The 20,656-nt window shown below is 33.0% G+C and overlaps 2 protein-coding genes and 1 long non-coding RNA gene across 9 annotated transcripts; 2 read left to right on the top strand and 1 right to left on the bottom strand.

Annotated features, from left to right (window-relative positions):
• Window positions 1-1,409: 1,409 nt before the first annotated feature.
• Window positions 1,410-4,376, top strand: LOC140970450 (caffeic acid 3-O-methyltransferase-like). Its single transcript, XM_073432214.1, has 4 exons — window positions 1,410-1,862; window positions 2,027-2,331; window positions 3,740-3,804; window positions 3,992-4,376. Exons 1-4 carry the CDS (start codon window positions 1,441-1,443, stop codon window positions 4,289-4,291), a joined length of 1,092 nt encoding a protein of 363 aa, XP_073288315.1. The 5' UTR covers window positions 1,410-1,440; the 3' UTR covers window positions 4,292-4,376.
• An 8,016-nt stretch (window positions 4,377-12,392) lies between these two features.
• Window positions 12,393-16,833, top strand: LOC140970397 (WAT1-related protein At1g21890-like). Its single transcript, XM_073432090.1, has 7 exons — window positions 12,393-12,660; window positions 12,952-13,014; window positions 13,411-13,527; window positions 13,641-13,881; window positions 15,829-15,987; window positions 16,131-16,282; window positions 16,502-16,833. Exons 1-7 carry the CDS (start codon window positions 12,449-12,451, stop codon window positions 16,713-16,715), a joined length of 1,158 nt encoding a protein of 385 aa, XP_073288191.1. The 5' UTR covers window positions 12,393-12,448; the 3' UTR covers window positions 16,716-16,833.
• Window positions 15,766-19,112, bottom strand: LOC140970398 (uncharacterized). 7 transcript variants are annotated; one of them, XR_012174128.1, is made up of 6 exons: window positions 17,782-18,452; window positions 17,671-17,698; window positions 17,273-17,382; window positions 16,161-16,274; window positions 15,870-15,976; window positions 15,766-15,784 (listed from the first exon to the last, which is right to left on the bottom strand). It is a non-coding gene; the product is annotated as an uncharacterized lncRNA (long non-coding RNA). The 7 variants fall into 7 exon arrangements; XR_012174129.1 differs by lacking the exon at window positions 15,766-15,784 and having other exon boundaries at window positions 15,840-15,976; window positions 17,273-17,521; XR_012174126.1 differs by lacking the exon at window positions 15,766-15,784 and having other exon boundaries at window positions 15,840-15,976.
• Between the last annotated feature and the right edge of the window lie 1,544 nt (window positions 19,113-20,656).

Genomic DNA, 20,656 nt, shown 5'->3' with positions numbered 1-20,656 from the left:
TATATATGATACCCCAGGGATGAACCCATCAAGATCAGGCCCAAACTCCCGGCCCATCTATAGAGCCCACAGGTGAAGGGCCCATGAGCAGCCCATGTAATCTCTTATAAATATCAGGTTTGAGCGTATGATTTAAAATTCATTATATTGTTTTCAGCAGCACCCTTAGCTGCTCCCCCCATATATCCTCAGTCTCTGACTTGAGCGTCGGAGGGGCTACGCCGGGACACCCTCCCGGCCCCCTTCTAACGATCTTATTCGTGATTTCAGGCTCAGTGTAATTTAAAACCTGCGTCTGGACTAGTGACACTTGCTGGAAGCGGACCCTAAAATTTCCCGTGAGTATCACTTGGACTAGTGACACTTGCTGGAAGCGGACCCTAAAAATTCCCGTGAGTATCAATATATATATATATATATATACACAAATATTTAGGCTTTTTTGTGCTTTTATACAAATTAAGAAAATTATTGGTAAAACAAGTTTTAGTGATAAATTTATCATTTTACACTTATTTAATGATTTTTTTAATATAATATAAAAACTTGTTGGAAGTAAAGAATTAAATTTAACATTTATATTTAAGACGGAGTACATATATGTTATTCTCAAAGTCTGTATAGTAAATTCAGAAGTTAAATGTAAGCACCCACCCTATCTCTGGTTTAGATCACTTGTGCTGTGCAAATTTTGATATAGTCTATATATTTATTATTACAAATAATTTTAATGCCACATATTTTTCAAATAAATTCTAAAAATTATTTAATACCAATATAATTTATTATTTTCCCAATATAAATATATATTATTCAGGCGCAAAAAATAAAATAAAATAAGGTCTAGCTTGCGGTTGGTGGCCTGAGCTTACCTATTAGTTTTTGTTATCAGGCAGACAATGTTTCGTTAATAACATTAAATTAGTATTTTTTAAGTACTTCAATTAGCTATAAACCAAACAACTAGCTATCAAAAATCAAAATTTAGGTAATATTTATATCGTCTAATTTGGTAGCTAAGTTTGCTCATTGATTGCCGATGCTGATCTTAAAACTAGAGTATTTCGTGGAGTCACTAGGTCATATAATTTGGTAACTAAGTACCTCTGAAAACACGTACAAACAAATATATGTATTGAAGATTTGAAAACACGAGGAGTTAATAGATTATTATTATTATTATTTTTTTTTTGGCAATTACCCGTGACTCTGTTTTAGAGATTGTAATCCCTCTCTGGCGTCACTATAAAAAAAATCGAATATTTTGGTGATAAATTTTTTTTTATAAAAAAAATGTATTAGTATTTTCTTAATTAAATCCATAATGTAGGACATTATGTGATGCTTGTATATATATATATATCCTTGATCATACAAAAATTTATTGATCGACTCACACATTTAAATTATTGAATTTGAATAAGGTATTGAAAACAAGGTATGGAGAAGCAAGTCCGTGATATTTACTACAAACATGGAAACGATGAAGATGACGAAGCATTTGTTGAGAGCCTGGTTGCATGTGGATCCCATGTCCTTCGATCTGTTTTGATGGCTTCTATCCAACTCGACTTATTCGATATTATCGGAAAGTCCGGTGATGGGGCTCACGTATCGGCTTTTGAGATCGCTTCTCATCTTCAAACGCGTAATGTTGAGGGAGCATCCGGCGTGCTCGACTCGATGCTTCGGGTGCTGGTCACTCAATCTTTCCTTACTTGTTCGACTATTGATCATGCTTCTACAACTGAATTACGTTATGGACTTGCGCCAAAAGGAAAGTTCTTTGTTTCAGATGAGAAAGGGGTCTCATTGGCACAGTTTTGTGCCCTAGAAAGCGTAAAGGAATCAAGTAATCCGCCGTAAGTGATGTTTAATGTTCTCGTTTTGAAGGCTATATATATTTTGCAAATTAATCTCCTTGGGCTCTTTGTTTTGTTTTGTCTATTTTTGCCCCCTAAAACATTAAACTAAAATAGCCATAAACAAGAACATAATGATTGACTTGCCTATTAATCTCTTGCAGCATTAGATTAAAAGACGCGGTTCTCCAAGGTGGATTTTTTTTGGAAAATTCCCAGACGTTTTTTGAACTCTTAGCTTCAAACCCTGAGTCCAACAAGATATTCAACGACGGAATGGGATCTGTGTCTACTCCAACGATGAAACAGATTCTTAAAGTATACAATGGTTTCGAGGGATTGCGCACAATAGTGGACGTGGGTGGTGGTAATGGCGTAACTCTAGATATGATTATTTCTAAGCACACTTCGATTAGTGGCATTAACTTGGATTCCCCAGAGGTCATAAGAACCGCCCCAAACTTTAAAGGTATATATCTAAGCATTAATGATTTTCTTTTCATGTTAAAATTTATTAGTTATCAGATGCACTACAAGAAAAAAGGCCTACGACAACGGTTTTTCCCCGTTGTTGTAGGTCTTTTAAAACTGTTGGGTGCGCTCAAAGACAACGGTTTTTATCTGTTATTGAAGTTACAATTTGCGACGGTTTTTAACAAATCGTCGCACATAAATATTGCGACGGATTTGTTAAACCGTCGCTAAAATTAGCGACGGTTCTCAATACCGTCGCTAACATTAGCGACAGTTAGGCAATGAATTCCGTCGCTAATTTTAGCGATAGTTCATTCATAATTTCTGTCGCTAATATTTTTAGTAAAATAAAATAAATTCCTTTTAACAATTTAATAATTCTAAAAAAACTTGTAATTTGAATAGACTAAGATCTTAAAACTAAAAAATTTAACAAAAATAAAACGAGAAAATTTACATAAATAAGCGGGGATTTCAAAAACTTGGAACAATTTTTTAAAATTACCGAAACTAAAATTATGTAAGAAAAATTTTAAGTGTTGTGAAGTTGTGTGTTTTAAAATGGACCGAGTGAGTGGGTATTTATAGAAGAGTTGCGACGGGTTTTGGTTAATACGTTGCTAATAGCGACGGGTTTTGGTTAATACGTCGAAAATTAGCGACGGTGTAATAATAACCGTCGCTAAGTATAAATATGCGACTGATTTAATTAAAACTGTCGCTAAATATAGCGACAGATATTATACCGTCGCTATATATAGCGACGGTTGTAGGCCAAACCGTCGCTATTTTTAATTTCGCGACGGTTTACATAAAACCGTCGCTAACGATAGCGACGGTTTCAGAAAATCCGTCGCTAAGTACGTTTTACATCACCATTTCCACAACAGTTTAAGAAAACCGTTGTCAATTGTCAAAAAAACACGCTAATAGACAACATTTCTATAAACCGTTGTCTTTGACCCTAAAAAAAACTCAAAAGACAACAGTTTTGTAAAACCGTTGTCATTGACCCTAAAAACCGTTGTCTTTGACACCTAAAAAAAAGACAACGGTTTTTATAAAACCGTTGTCTTTTGTTTAAAAAACACACCTACGACAACGGTTTTCACTAAAACCGTTGTAAAAAAGCATTCGACAACGGTTTTTACTAAAACCGTTGTCGTAGGTGTGTTGTTAATGGTGATTTTTCTTGTAGTGCTGATAAAAATATCAGTTAGTTTGTCTTTTTCTTTTTCCGATTGTTTTTCAATTAGTGCCTCATAGCCATGCATCAATATTATAATATATTATATATAATAATATATAATTCAATTATTATTATTATGCAAAAATTAAAAATGTAAAAAGAGGGATTTCAAGAATATGATCAATTTTAGTTGTATAATTGTATGTTAACGCAGGAGTGAAACACGTCGGGGGAGATATGTTCGTTGAAGTGCCAAAGGGAGATGCAATTATATTGAAGGTACTGCAATATTTATTTAATTAGTTACGTACTTTGGCTTTTGTTATTTAAATAAAATATATATATGTATATATAGGCGATCAATGAGGTGATTATATATATTCACACACACACACACACACACACACACACACACTATATATATAGTAATATTTTGATAATTTAATTTTGGAATGCATGCATGCAGTCAGTGCTGCACAATTGGGATGCTGAACGATGTGTGAAACTTCTGAAAAATTGCTACAAAGCATTGCCAAAGAAAGGAAAGGTAATCGTCATAGAAAGTATTCTTCCTGATCAAATCCCACAAACTGATGTTTATTCACAATATGTGTATCTGATGAGCATCATCATGCTATCAACATTGGATGGAAAAGAAAGAACCAAAGGCGAGTATGAGGCCATGGCGACGCAAGCCGGATTTTCCGAGTTCAAGGTTGTTTGTCGTGCCTACGGATCATGGGTTATGGAACTTGTTAAACTCTAAGTGCATGCATGTATGATCGATCATCTGTTGAATTATTTAAAAATTATGAGATAATAATTAAACTGATCGATGATCAGGTTTGCCAGTTTCATGCATGTGCTTTTAATAGGAGACTTAAGTCTATATTTTCGTAGAATAATTTTCCTGGTATAACAAGCTGTCATAAACTAAGAAGTCACTAAAAAAGTTTAGGAGACGATTTTTTGCATATTCTTCAAATTGTTACTACATCCGTCCCAATTATGTTTGTTTCTTTACTGAAATTCAATGAAAATATTGATTATGCAAATAACTTTTCGATTTTTAACTTTATACAAATGATTTGTTATCTTTTCAATATTTAGTTAATTACAAAACCTCAAATTAAATAGCTATGCTAGGCAAAAAAATAGAAGAAATGTTGCTAAATATAAATGCATACATATATATATTTTGAACAAACGTAAAAGAAAATGTAACATAAATAATTGGGATGCAGAGAATATTAATTAATTAGATCATCAACATTTGACGTTAACTTTTATCCCAAAAATCCAAATATTTGAAAGGAAAAAATAATAATGGATATGCTCCGGATAAAAAAAAAGATCATGTTAGGTCATATTTATTGTAATTCTATGTAAAAATGTTAAGTTGCTCACCGATTGACATATCTGGCCGGATAAGGTAGGTAGGAAAAGGGGTTCAGATTAGGGGGGCGCGAGCCATGCGTGCACGGGGCGGGACTGCATGCATTTGTAGACTTCCAAGTCTTGGACTTTATATGCCGTAATTCCAAAATTTTCCAATTATATATAATCATACGTGGAATATAATTATTAAGCTGAAATTATGAATTCTAATTTAATTTCTTTATTTTTCGTGCAATGATATTGGTCTTCCCTATGTGTGCGTTGCGTTGTATCATTTAATTAAATTCAAGATTAAGAAAATAAATTGACAAATGAAACAGAAAATTTTGAATTATGAAAACTTTTCCACAAGTTTTGTAATATATATATATATAAATATAAATTAAAGCATGATGACATACATGCATTAAATTATTTAAAATAAATTAATCAAAAATTGAAACTAGATATAAAAAAAAATTCGAATGTAGTCCAAAGTTATAAGTCGTATTTTTCCAACATCCGACTAAACCAGAAGATTAAAGTAAGATCCTTCCGTCACACGAGATCTATCTCACAGGCGTTTTCACAATGTTATTTTTGACGAAATTGATTGATCATCTCATAAATTTTGAGAACAGATCCCTACATGCTCTTCCTCTTCCGGCTTCTCTTCTCGCTCTTCTTCATGCAGTAATTCTATCATCTGCGCGTGCACCTACTTGAGTGTTAATGGGTCGAACTGTTAGATCCATGAGTCCGAAAAGGTGCGTGTCTATCTGTTTGTTGTCTCATGCCTCTTAGAGATCAGTATTATCATTTTCCCTATAGCTTGTCATTTCCCTAGCAAAGACAATTTTACCTCATAAGATCTGACGTCACTCTTTTACAGTCCACATATCCAATCAAATTAAGCGGTGCGACGTCAGTAGCTTGACGCACGAGAACCTCTCAAGAGGTCTCTCATCTCAGTACTACTTTCACTCATGCATGCTTCATCCAATATCACCCCAAAAAGTATAGAAATATGCTTCTCGTGAGACTTAAACTCATGACCTTGCTTTTATACCAATTGTTATGATCAAAAAGTAACCACTAGTTCAAAAACTATAATTGTTAGTCAATACACAACTTTATTTTTTATACTCGTAGCACCACATAATGCACCTATTTGAGTATTAATGAGTCGAACTGTTAGGCTCATGAGTACGGGGAGATGCGTTTCTATTCGCTAGTGATGTCTCATATCTCTTATAGATCAGTCTTTTCATTTTCCTACCGTCGAACATGTCCCTCGACATAGATAGTATTATTCGTTAATATATGACGTCACTCTTTTACGATTCACCTAGCCAATCAGATCAAGAAATGCGACGCCAGTAGCTTGACACATGAGAACTTTCTACGAGATCATCTATATCAGTATTACTGATCTCACTCATACACGCTTAACCCAACATTTTTTCACTTCAAACACGAATCAGATCGAACCGTCTCACATATATAAATTTGTGAAAACATCTCACAAAAAATCTATTCTTTTTAACTTAGTTATTTTGGTTCCTACTTACTGATAAATGTTGCATCACATATCCATTGTGTGCTTTATGACGTGAACCTCGAATTTATATTATGCGAATAATTTGTCCAAATCAGATTCCATTTAGCTCATATGCTTTAGATCGATTCGATAGGCTCCAGCGCACCATATGTTTTGAAATAAAAAAGAGAGAAATAAAAAATAAATAAATAAATAATTGTAATGACTAATACGTCGATCAAACTCCAAATGTATTTTGACTTAAACTTGAAGTCTTCTTACAAATTAGTTAAAAATGCCTTGTAATTGTTATGATAGTTTTTAAGGGTTTATTTCATCCTACCCATGTGGTCATTGCCCCCATGATAGGATGGATGACCAAGATTTGCCCATGCATATATAGGACCCACTTTTTTTTAAAAATTGTATGTTTGGCAAGATCTTACCCGTTGAAATGAAGTGAGGGTAGTGCCCACATAGGTATGATCTCATCTACCGTTTTTAAGGAACTAAGGCATTAATGTTCGAAAAATAAATTGTCTCCATTATTTTGGAGTTTGATCGACGTATTAGTCATTACAATTTTTTAATCTAATCATTCCCAGAAAATATTCTATAATCATATTAAAATTTAACTACTCATTTCATGACTTTTCAAAAAAAAAAAAAAAAAAAAAAAAAATAAAAAAAAAAAAAAAAAAAAAAACTTTTAGAGTATCGAAGTTAGACAGATCTATTAAATAAAAATGAATTAAGATAATTAATAAATTTTTAAATATAAAACATTCTTTATTTGAATTTCTCAAATATAATAATATATAAAATATAAGTGTGTGCATTTTTAATATAGATTTTGGATAAATAATAATTGTAAATTTTTTAAAGAAGACTTAAAATTTTTTAGTAAAATTTTTTTTATAACCTAAATTCTATTAATTTTGTAAGGATTTACTTTAGTTAAATGAAATCTCATCAAATATTAATTTCAACGTGTCGTTCCAATTAATCTAAAGTAGATTTCTATTTTAATCACTTTTACTAAAAATTATTAAACATCAAAAAATTTAATTTTTTTAACAAGAATACTTATATATATAAAAAAATTAGATTAGAAATGTGCGCAATACGTTGCATACGGGCTAGTAGTAATAATGCAATGGTATTTGCAATAATCTCTTTTTCTTCTTTCTTTTTGTTTTCTCGAATATATATTATATATAAATAAAGAGTATGTCTCTAGTGAGACGGTCTCACGAATCTTTATCTGTGAGACGGGTCAACTCTATCGATATTCACAATAAAAAGTAATACTCTTAGCATAAAAAATAATACTTTTTCATGGATGACCTAAATAAGAGATCTCGTCTCACAAAATACGACCCGTGAGACAATCTCACACAAGTTTTTGCCATTAATAAATCCCTTCTTCAAATGATTTTTGCTGATGTTGGAATCTTAGCTCGAATGCACCACATCCGCTACATACTATTTGTCCTCGTGAAAGCTGAATAAATTATCACCACTTTTTCTATTCTAAAACAAAATAAATATATATAATATTTCCCACGATGCATGTATATATATATAAAAATATTATCGTTTTACAAATTGAGAGATGATATAACCATTTGAATTTGGATAAGATTTGTATACAGATAAATTTACGATAATTGTGTAATAAAAAGAATAATAATAAAGAATTAAGTGACCGAAAAGTAAACAAATCTTTTTTTTTTATGTGACAAGTGGCGATCCCGGAAATCGGGTGTATTTTCTATATAAATATAAATATAAATATAAATATAAATTTATAAATATTTGATGTTATTGGTTCATTTCTAGTGAATTTGAGGGAATGGTCGACACAAAATTAATGTAAACAATAAAAATTATTAGGATTTTAAAATTCTATTTATTAAGTCATAAAATTATCCTATTGTTAGTATAATATATTCATAACAATGTACAATGACTTGAATATTAGTTAACTAGTCCTTTTCCTATACTTTATTAAAAAGGGACTTCAAAAAAGTATGGCTAAGATGATTTCCAGTCCACCACGCAACAAAAAGTTTTTTACGTAAAGGAAATAAAAAATAATAATATCAAAATAATATTCTTTATTTTTTTAAAAAAAAGATATACGTATAATATACCTTATGAAAAGTGTTCCATGTTCATTCCCTTCTTAGGCTACTGGAACACGTTTGGTCTACTCCATCTTTATCAATTTGATGACATTAGAGCCCAATTTGATCACAATTATATTATAGCACGTTAAATCTCGTAGTTTTGGTAACGATAAATAATAATTTAGTGTATTAGATCAAGTTATAATTTGTTCTTTATTAAAGACACTCAAGTGTTTCAGTATAATCTTTTCGACCGGTCTTGCAATACTAAGGTACTCAATCGTTTTTTACGCATTAGCATGTGGAAAACTATTTAAATGATCGATGTATCCAATAATATCTATAAACAGTCGAATTAACATATCTTACAAGTCAAGTCAATATATATTATAAGGATCTTACCTACTTTTTCAGAATCGTTGTAGACTGACCATACTCAGCAAATAGGATGTCAGAAGATCATAATGATTTCCACAAAAGTATACGTGTAGAGTTAATTATTTTATGCAGTTAGTAGCCATTTTCTATTATACTTTGTATATGTTTATCACACTTGGTATATATCTATCTTCTCATTAAATAAAAGATACGATCGATAAAACAAGAAATGACGACAACAACAATATCTTTGCATTAACGCTCATTTAATGAGCTACAGTTGAATGTTGAACGAAAAAAATACATAAAGTATTATATATAGAAAATATTTCTAATTAGACAGACGATTCAAGCTTGTGTTCTTAAAAAGACTTCCGAGCACTTATCACTTTAAAACCATCAAAACCAATCGTACTATTTGACAGAGTTTAGAAGAAAAATTATTTTATTTTAAAAAAAATCATTCAATCATCCTCTAAACTCTAACCTGACCCCAACATGGTAATAACTAAAAAAGTTCATATGTAACTCCGATTTTTGTATAATTAATGGAACAAACAATAATTGTATAAAAAATTATATAATCGTTATCTCATGCACGCATGATCTTATATCAATTTGGACATCACAAGTAGTAGTATAGTCTTCTCAAGTATGTGTAAAAGCAACAAATCGAAAAACAAATTAAACCCCTAATTATTAAAGTGTTGCGTTCAAGATTCAAGAAATTGAGTATCCACTCATCATCCACAAACTAATATAAAAAAAAAAAGGTAAAGGGAAAAGAGGATAAAACATCTCTATGTTGGAATCACCTAGCACTATACACATCGATCAACGTACTAGCTCTTTAATAAATTCAAAATACACTATCGCCAAAAAAAAAAAAGAAGAAGCAAAATCCACTTTCAAACAATTTAACATATATATATAAATGGTAAGTGTACATGGAATTTAGTTATAGTCCTTGAAAAAATCTCCTTCTTGGGCAATGGGTGGGATTATCTGAATTGACGGGGAATCTTGAAGAAAATAAAAAGTAATCGACATATGTTCATTCGAATGACTAAAAGGGAAAAAAGAACTCGTATTTTGAAGTGCTTTTAAAAAAATTGAAACTCCTCTATTCTTTTATTTCACAAAAACTCTCATAAATCGTCTTATTAATCATTTTTTTGTTATATATCACCTAACGCGATCCATGCAAAAATATTATTCTTAAGCTAAAAATATTACATTTACATGTAAAGTATGGATTGTCAACCCATTCATAAAAATTTCCTCCTCTTATTTTGAACTAATTATATATATATATGGACTCTAATGACTCAAAAAAAAAATCCCAAATTTAATGTATAAATTGTTTTAACATTTTTCCCACATATTCGAAATTTATATATATATTCTCAGGAGGAAAAATATATATATAGCGCAGTTATTGTTAGAGTAGATGTCTTGCAAGTCAACGGTTGACTAGAGAATTTATTGACTCGAGTGTAATAAACAATCTTTATTTTAATATAATTTAAATTTTTATGGTTTCATTTTACTTTATATGTATACTCATACAATCAACATAGATAAAGTCCTTGATTATACTTTAATACAAATGAATCGTAATTCGATCTTGAAACTCATTTGTAAACACTGTATTTTCTAAATTCGTTCTCAGTCGATTCAGCCGCCTAAAATAAGGATAAAAGTAGCTTAAGCTTGAGACTAGTATCTGTGATGTTGTGTATCATGTTTCATGATAAGGACATAGAGATGTCCAATCATACGGATGGGTAATCATACGATGATTGTATCGAACAAGACTCCCTCGAACTTTCTAAGTGGTTATCATTCATCGAGAGAAAAATTCTGTGGTTGTGATTGTACATGATTAGTCTTTACGACCCGAGACAACACTGAGGCTCTACATACTAGAATTGTGCTTTGACTCGTTTACCGACTCCGCGAGGGTCACAAGGTGGTGAGGTTGGGTGCAATTGAAAAATGTGTAGGAGCCAGTGCATTGTAGTTGGGAATTCACCGCTCACATACGGGTATGAATATCCTATATGATCTAACGAAATAATAGTGTATGAAATCTCTGGCTAGAGTGTGAGATGTACATTACGGAAAGAGTTCCTTAGTTATGCATGCGATGACACTATGAATATTTCACGATTGTATCACATAGCTATCGAATTAATATGCAATCCTCGATGAACCAATGGTTGCAGATTCGTTCGGGATATATAAGATGAAGTGACCGTAATATACGTTAATCATAACCGACTGGTTCTTGCAGGCACTATCAATGATACCTAGGGAATCATGAGGCGATACTACTAAACGCTCTTACCATGATTCGATGGGTTTAATCAGAAATTAATTTCTGACATTCTCGTTATCAAATGTTGAAGCATGGAATGAGGCATATCAGGATAAGCCCGAATGAAAGAAAATTTCATGAATCACAAAGAGTTGTGAACCCACGACTAGATGTATCCATGAACCATTGAGGGTCACACAAGCACTGGATTATTTGTTTCCGTTGAGAGAATAAATTCAAGGAGTTGAATTTATGATAATTAAATATTGAGAAAATAAATTTAACGAGTTGAATTTATGAAATAATAAATTCAAGAAGTTGAATTTATGATATTTAAAATTTGGAGAGAATAAATTCAAGGAGTTGAATTTATAAAATTTGAGGATTTATTAATTAAACTCAAAGTTGGGTTTATTAAATATTAAATTAAATATAGCGAGAAGTATGCTTAATGGGTTTGTAGGAGTACAAGTCCAACATACTAAATAATTAAAGTTCATAATGGACTTTGATATAGTAAATTAAACTAGTTGGACTCGCCCAATTAATTAATTAAACCCATTAATTTTAATTATGGAACCTAAATCTTGAATTGTGGAAATTAGGTTATGGTTTTTTGTTTTAAGGTAATTAAGTCATAACCCTAGCCTCTAAGAAAGTCATATTTTTGAAAATCCTTCTCCACTCCTCTTCAATAATTCGGCCATCCTCAAGAAAAAAAAGGAGATCGAGCCATCTCTCGAATTTTTCTTCTCCAACGAAAAAACTTATTCTAATTTTCTAGTGCAAGTTAGAAGAGGAACAAATAATCCGGTCGTGGACCTGATTCGAAGATTAAAGAAGGAGAATCGAAAAACGTACGTAGGGAATACAACAAGAGTTACATCAGCTAATACCGGAGTAGTTTGTGGCGAGTGAAAAATTTCACTAAAGTATATTACTAAACATCATGTGTATGTTTATTTAATTTAAATCACACGAGTGTCCAAAGAAAATTTTGAAAGTCAAAATTAAAATTTTAAAATTTTCGCCAGAAAACCTATTACTTTAACAATTATATTGCTCGTCCTTACATGCTTTAGTTCCTCTCCTGTTTGTATAAAAGGCCATATCCCATATCCCACGTCTCCCATGCAATAACAAACTAGTAAGTGAGAATAGAGAGACAATAAGAAAATGAGTGAACAAAATGTGTGGGGGATGATTAGTACGAGTTTCAACAAAATTAAGCCTTATGTGGCTATGATCTCTCTTCAGTTTGGCTATGCCGGAATGTTCATCATCACGCTAGTTTCTTTGAAACGCGGTTTTAGTCATTGGGTTTTGGCCGTCTATCGTCATGCAATCGCGACGCTAGTTTTCGCCCCCTTCGCCTATTTTCTTGACAAGTAAGTGTGTATAAATCTTCTTCGTTTACAAGTTCAGAATACGTTAAAATTATGATTATGAGTCAAGTGAAAAAACCAAAAAAAAAAATCATAAACAAAATAATATAGTCACATAGAAGATCAGCGTGGCTCTTTAACAAGATATTTAAAATCATATGAAAATTTACCCCTTTTTTGTATCATTAAACTTGATCACATTTCAATTTTTTATTAATTTTTCTCCAATTCTTAGCTATCATATGTTATCTTCCCCAACTTGATCAGGTTGCACTATTTTTTTTCCTTTTTCAGGACAACAAGGCCTAAAATGACAAAATCAATCTTCTTGAAGATCATGGTCCTTGCTTTCTTAGAGTAACACTCGCAACTAGCTCCTGGTTTATATGTTTACCATTTTCCTAGTTACTTTGAATCAGACTTGCATATTGCTCGCATTTTTTTTACTAGTATGCATCAGAATAGTTGTCAAAGACATGTAGTTTATCAAGATACATGGATATTAAGTAACTACGAGAGAAGCGCAAAGCATGATTCGAGCGATTCGTGCTCCGTCATACCCAACCTCTCATGCGTTTGTGTTGTTCTCGAGTGGGTTAGATAAAACGCTTCGACTCGCTTGCAACACTACTAACAATAAAGTCACTACTGATCATGAGAAATTGTTTCCAACATGTATAAGTTCTAAGGATGTGTAATGGATTTGTAGTGATTAAAAATTTTAAGATAATTGAATATATATAATGATATCAGGCCGGTGCTGGATCAGAACTTATATTATGTTGGAGTTCAGTATGCATCGGCAACATTTGCTGCAGCTGCTACTAATGTTCTTCCTGCAGTCACCTTCATAATGGCGGTCATTTTCAAGTAAGTTTATACATGCACTAATTATTATCACTTAATGCGTTTTGATCTCTGTAAAAATAGTAAAATTAGGATAAAAAAATTGGTGAAAAATAACTTCAAGGATGATTTTACAGGATGGAAAGAGTGAATCTAAAAAGGATTCCCAGTTTAGCAAAAGTGATCGGAACATTAATAACAGTGTGTGGAGCAATGGTGATGACACTCTACACAGGTCCCATTATCGACATCTTCTGGTACTCTCACGGCAGCAACCACCACAAAGCCGGCTCTGCTTCCGCGAACCAGCACTGGGCCACTGGAACAATTATGTTACTTTCTTGCATCGTGGGCTGGTCGGGTTTTTTTATCCTTCAAGTAAGTTTTCCGGATTTGTTTATGATGTTCTGGCCACAACTCACAAGCATAGTGTTGGGTAATTACACCCTCGAAGCGATGCCAACAACGGTGATAATATAGTACTCAAAAATTGCGGAATAAAATAACCAACAACAACACAAAGATTTACGTAGTTCACCCAATATAGGCTACAATCATGACTCCTTTGTTCACTTTCCAGGAACCATCACCGAAGGTCACATTGTGGCCTTCATCATCGAACTGTCCCACCGAGATCAGATTGCGTGTCAATTTTGGTACATGCCTGACTTGGTTGATTTTTCAGACAGATCCATTTGACATCTTCATCCGTACATCACCCATACCAACAATTTCCAAGGGTTTTCCATCAGGCAGAATAACTTTTCCGTAATCGCCAGCGATGTAATTATCAAATACATCACGATCACCAGTGGTAAGAAACGAAGCTCCCGAGTCCATAACCCAAGAATCAACAGGGCTTTCCATGGATAATAGCATAGCATCATGTACTTCCTCAGTGACAGCATTGGCATTATTCTTCGTAGATCTGCAGTTCTTTTTCAGGTGACCAGTTTCTCCACAGCTCCAGCACTTCATATTCTTTTCAAAGATGTTTTTGTCTTTTCCATTTCTTGACTTGGATCTACCGCGCCATCGGTTGGAACTCCTTTCACCACTCCTGCCTCTTCCTCTGTTATCAAGATTTAGAGCAGATCTCGATGATGTTGCTTCACCCGAGTCTTTCCTGCGAACTTCTTCAGCAAGGATTTGATCTCTAACATCATTGAGTTGTAGTTTTTCTTTTCCAACAGAGTTGATAACCGCTGCCCGCATCGGTTCCCAATTGTCTGGTAAAGACGCCAGAAGAATAAGTGCCCGAATCTCATCATCAAATTTGATGTCCACCGATGTCAGCTGGGAGACAATCGTGTTGAATTCATTTATGTGTTTTGCCACCGAAGCACCTTCTCCCATCTTCAAGTTGAATAACTTCTTCTTGAGATGTACTTTGTTGTTTGCTGATGGCTTCTCGTACATGTCTGATAGAATGGGCATCATCTCCTCCGTGGTTTTGGCCTCCGCCACGTTATGCGCCACATTCTTTGTTAGGATCAATCGTATGACACCTAAAACCTGTCGGTCAAGTAGCTCCCAATCATCATCCTCCATCTTTTCCGGTTTCTTTCCTGATATAGGTTGATGTAGCTTCTTACTGTACAGATAATCTCTTATCTGTAACCGCCAGAACGAAAAATCTGTTCCATCGAACTTGTTGATTCCCGGTCTTGATCCATCATCTCCGGCCATCACTTCTCTAGCCTTAGCAAAAAATCTAAAAAATCTTTTCTGATGTGGAAGATCAGACAAAGCTGCAACCACAGAGCATACTCAGAATTCTTAAGCATTTTCACAACAAGGCTCTGATACCAGTTGTTGGGTAATTACACCCCCGAAGCGATGCCAACAACGGTAATAATATAGTACTCAAAAATTGCGGAATAAAATAACCAACAAGAACACAAAGATTTACGTGGTTCACCCAATATAGGCTACGTCCACGGAGCACTGTAACTTTTATAATCGGAAGAAATATTACAACAAGTGTATATACCAATACACTCAATATTTCTCACACTCCCAACTCGAGTATACGGAGAAATAATTTCTCTAACTCACACAAGAAAATTCCCGCACTCAAGAAAAAAATACACTTTTTTTTTCTATGCACTCTCTATTTATCAAAGCTAAAAAGATTTTGATTATAGGATACAATAACTGAAGGAATTGAGCTCTATTTATAACTAATTCCCTCCGGCAACTTTTGAAGATTTCCCGATGTGAATATTTTATTTTGTGTGGGCCCCTCCACTTGCCTAACACATAGTCCATGTCATAGACTCTGTTACATAATTCTCACACGATTTTACTTTGTTTAATAAACAGAACAACACGATGAAGGATTATCCGGCTGGGCTTTCGCTTACTACTTTGATTTGTTTGATGGGGACTTTGGAAGGTGGAGTGGTGGCTGTAATAATGGAACGCCAGAAGAGAGCTTGGGTGGTTGGTTTTGATTCACGGCTTCTGGCTGCTGCATATTCGGTAAATCCACTTCATTTAACTCAAAAAACTTCCAATATTCTAAAAAAATAACCTTCATGCTGGAAAAGTCTCCCATCAGAAGGTGATTCCCTGCTTATTAAAATGAGGGCAGCCAACTAACGATACGACATGCATGATGATAGGGAATCGTATGCTCAGGAATCGCCTATTACCTGCAAGGAGTGGTGAACAAGGTACGAGGGCCCGTGTTCGTGACTGCCTTCTCTCCGCTCACTATGATCATCACGGCTGTGTTGGGAGCCATTGTTCTGTCTGAGCAAATTCACCTTGGAAGGTAAATCCCATAAAAGAAAATGTTATAATTTTACAAGACGAAGCATTTATTCCAAATATTAGCAGTGCAATAGTAATTCACACACACATGCACAAGCGTTGCGTATATAAACATTGGTTAAAATATAGTTCTTGATGCATATTTTCGTATATCCAAAATCCAACTCGAACAGGGTCGATGACCCAAAATTTGTCTGCCATTGTCATCTGAAAATTGCAGCTTAATTGGTGCCGTCATCATAATTGTGGGGCTTTACTCGGTGATTTGGGGTAAAAGCAAAGAAAATTCAGAATCAGAATCAAAAGAATCATTGACATGCGAGGATGAAAAAGCCCATGAATTGCCTGTTGTGGCACACAAGAAAACACCAAACAATTTTCATGACAAGAACTCCTCACAGCTAGAGCACCATGAAAAGGCTTGCACAGTCTGAGTTGTCTCAATTGCATGCAGCGTGGTAAAGTATTTTGTATAAATGTAATATATATTGTAACTGTTTTGATGATCAATTTTATCTTAAAATTCTACTGAATATTCAAGCTTTTTTTTTTTACATCAAACGGAATGTGGTACAAAATTGCTCTCAATATCTATAACTCAAATCATATATACAAACAATAAGATAAAAAATGGGATGATTTAATATATAAAACATGTATTTGCAAAATATTAATAATTACATAAAGTTTATCGTTACGCCTGACAAGTAAAAATTCATCATCCTGTCGGTTTACAAGTAAAAACATCGAAATTTGAAGATGGTTTGTGGAGAAATTTTAGTTGATCATGTACAAGATTTACACGATCTACAGTTACATATGTTGCTTAAAGAAAAAGGATAATTGCCTGGCTCGTTTTAAAGAGCTTTCAAGGCCAGTTTGCTCGAATGACGAACCCCATCTGCAGCAAGTTTCAAGATTGCCCGGCCTTGTTACAAGCTGCAAGAAGGAAGAACCAGTGAGTATTTGTGCTACTCTATTCAGAATATACCTCGCCAGAGTTAGTCCCCAGGTAGCCATGGTATAAAACATCTTGCCAGTATGCCATATGTTCCGCATCTTCTCCACTTTATTTATAACCCCCCAATGTTTTTGTCAAGGCTGCAAATCAAAATATTCTTGAGAATTGCCACAACAATTGTTCAGATTACTAAATGAGAAGATTACATACCAGAAATGAGCATGAAAAGAGATTGCGCGTTAACAACTAGTTGCATGGTATTCATGTACTATTTTTGGCCTAGCTAGTGCATGAGAAAAAAACAGAGAAATTTTTTTTCCTAAGAACATATGTCATTACACCTGCATAACTTTTCACATGGCAATATTTTCTAAAATAGCGAATCAAGTGCCCAGAAGAAGGGTAGGAGAAAAAAGTAAAAACTATACCTTTCAGTAGTTCCTGAGGGGTCAGGTTCTGCATCAAGAAAAAGTAAAATTGTGAGTTTACACTAGAGCGATGGATGGCTACCAATTTAAACTTTCTATCAGCACATATACCAGAGCCTTTGGGTTGGCCACAATGCATCTAGCCATAAAATTTGCCACCCCATCTACAACATGCTCCTCGCCAACAACTATATAATTTTCATTGTCAATCCCACTCTTATACTCGGCCTTGGTTGATACCATGCCCTCAGAAACCCACACCCACCAACTAGGCTCTTCTTGATCAGTCAGTGATCAAAACTTCAACCTTCTCCAAATCTGAATCTGATCGTGTTTCATGAAGGAAAAGATAGACCATCAATATACCATCCTTATCCATGTCTCCACATGATCGTGATTCGTGTATCAAAAATAGAAATTAAGTTATCAATATAAATGCTTGGTTGGTCTACATTGTTTTATCTGAGAGATTCTACACCTTGATTTAATGAACAAATTTCTATGATAGCGCTGGAAGTGGCTTATTCGAGGCACACAAGAAATGGAGAAAACCCGGTTTTTACCACAGATCCATAGCAAAATCGAAATAGAAAATTTCAAAATTCTAACTTATTGATAATCTTGAAAGTCAAAGAAAAATGACAAGAATAGATGTTATTTTTTTTAATGAAAAAACTTTGTACGCTTACAAGCACAGTCAAGACAGCTTAAACAGCCAAATACAATACAAAATGAATAAGAAAAGCAAGGCATATTTAAAGTTATCCACAATGATCCGTAGATCTTACCCTGTTCAATGATGCTCTATATATATATATATATATATATAAACCTGACGGGGCTTCGAAGGGAATTTGCAAGAGGCGACATCCTTGGATTTTTCAAGGAGGTTCTCGAGTTCATTCAGGAAACTCTCAGAATTTACAGCAGCTAAAAGCCGCCTGTGGAGCTGAATTATGTAAATGAAAACATGATGGCCTCAAATCTTCCAAGAAATTAAATTCAAGAAAAAAATGAACCATGATCAATATACAAACATACAATCTAAAATTAAATTACTGAACCGAAGCAGTACCTCGAATCTTGCTCAAACTAATTTTTTTTTAAAAAAAAAACAATTTTAATCAATGAAATACATACACTGTAACAAGGTAGGGGAAGCAGACATCTGCTGGAGTAGCGTGAGATTTGTCTCAAGCAGGAGGCGGAGGCGCTGATTTTCAGAGCAAGTATTCCACATCAGAATATCCTTTCCCTCACTTCCGGGGTGCAGCGGCTCCGTTACGTGGTGGTGGCGATGGTTCTTGCAGCGCTCCACGGCGGTCCACGCCACGTCTGCCACCTCCAACACGGTCTTTGCCCACCCCATGGACACGTGCGTTTGTGTCATCAAGAAAACTCTAAATTTCCGTGTTTACCTTGTGCCACACAATCCTCTTTAATGCTATTTTATGATTAAATGTCGAGTAATTACCTGTAGAACCAAATTTATACAACAATTCTTATAACATAAAAAATTCAATACAAAAATTTCATTTATCAATATCTCATGATAAATTCAATGCAAAATCTCACGATTTAATGATTGTAAATATCGATGTATGATATTTTGGTTGTACCTTTAGCATTATTCTTAAATGTTATGGATCTGTTACTAATATATGAATTTTTTATATCAAAATAAGTAACAATATTTGATAGTAATGACACATTTTTTTCGAATGCAAATTTGATATAAAATTTTGAAAATTTGATATTAATATATGATATTTGAGTACTAATGATTCAGATATAACACTAATATATGATTTTTGAGTACATAAACATATATAATATTTTTTGTACGAATGACACGTGTTCTTTCCATTTGAAAATTAGAACAAAACATTAAATATGTGGTACTAATATACGATATTTCTTTATAAACTCTTTCAGATCGAGTACTAATATATGATATTTGATCACACAAACAAATGTAGTAAATACTAATATTAATATAGTTTTAAATTTTATAATCAAAATTTTTATCTTTTATATTAGATTTAAAACAATTTGTTCAGTAATATCATATATATGTTCAAGATTTTCAATATTTTTTTTTATCAAATTTCTTCCGAAAAAATAGTCATGGGCTTAGATAGTGGAATCACATTTTTTGTATGAACATTTCGGTGAGAAAAACTGAATATATATTTAACTATGATATCTCAAATTATAATCATATATTACAGATAAGATTTAATTTTTTAAAAAATAGATAAAATTTAAATATTTTAAATCATTCAACAATCTATATACAATATGATTATAACACTCTTCCAATAAAAAAATAGTTATCGTCCCACAACAGAAATATCTAGCATATTCGTATATTTAAAATTTTTATGGAAAAATTACGTGAAAATCCTTTAAAAAAAATTTTATTTATAATTTTGAATAAACTTATTTTTTACCTTTCTAATAAATAACAATTTGTTTTGACTTGAAGTTACTTCAATTGATGTATAAATGGAACAACCAAAGAAGCATATACCCACTTGCATTTTAAACTTTGCGCCAAAATTATATGTACTTTTCTTTTTTTAAAAGTTTTACTCAACAAGAAAATCGATATTTATATTAGATGAAAAATAATAAAATTAGTTGAGTTGAATAAAAAACTCGTCTCATGAAATTGATTGTGTGATGATCTCATAGATATTTTTGTGATTTATACGTAAATCGCGACAAAATATACATAATTTTATTTTAAAATTAGTATGAAATCATATCATCGTAGACCAAACTTAAACAGTGAATATCGATCAATAATACAAAAAATAGAAAAAAAATGGCATTGTCAGCGAAGTCTACATGTATGTATGTACGTACGTACGTACGATTCAAAATTTATTTTTAACTAAGAAATATAAATAATGGAGGGAAATTTACGCAACATGGTCCCCTTCCATTCCAATTCTAATTCCAAACCCAAAATAAAACAAAC

This window comes from Primulina huaijiensis, unplaced genomic scaffold, assembly GCF_012295235.1.
Source record: "Primulina huaijiensis isolate GDHJ02 unplaced genomic scaffold, ASM1229523v2 scaffold5913, whole genome shotgun sequence".
Taxonomy (NCBI): domain Eukaryota; kingdom Viridiplantae; phylum Streptophyta; class Magnoliopsida; order Lamiales; family Gesneriaceae; genus Primulina; species Primulina huaijiensis.
This window is presented reverse-complemented; position numbering and strand designations above follow the sequence as displayed.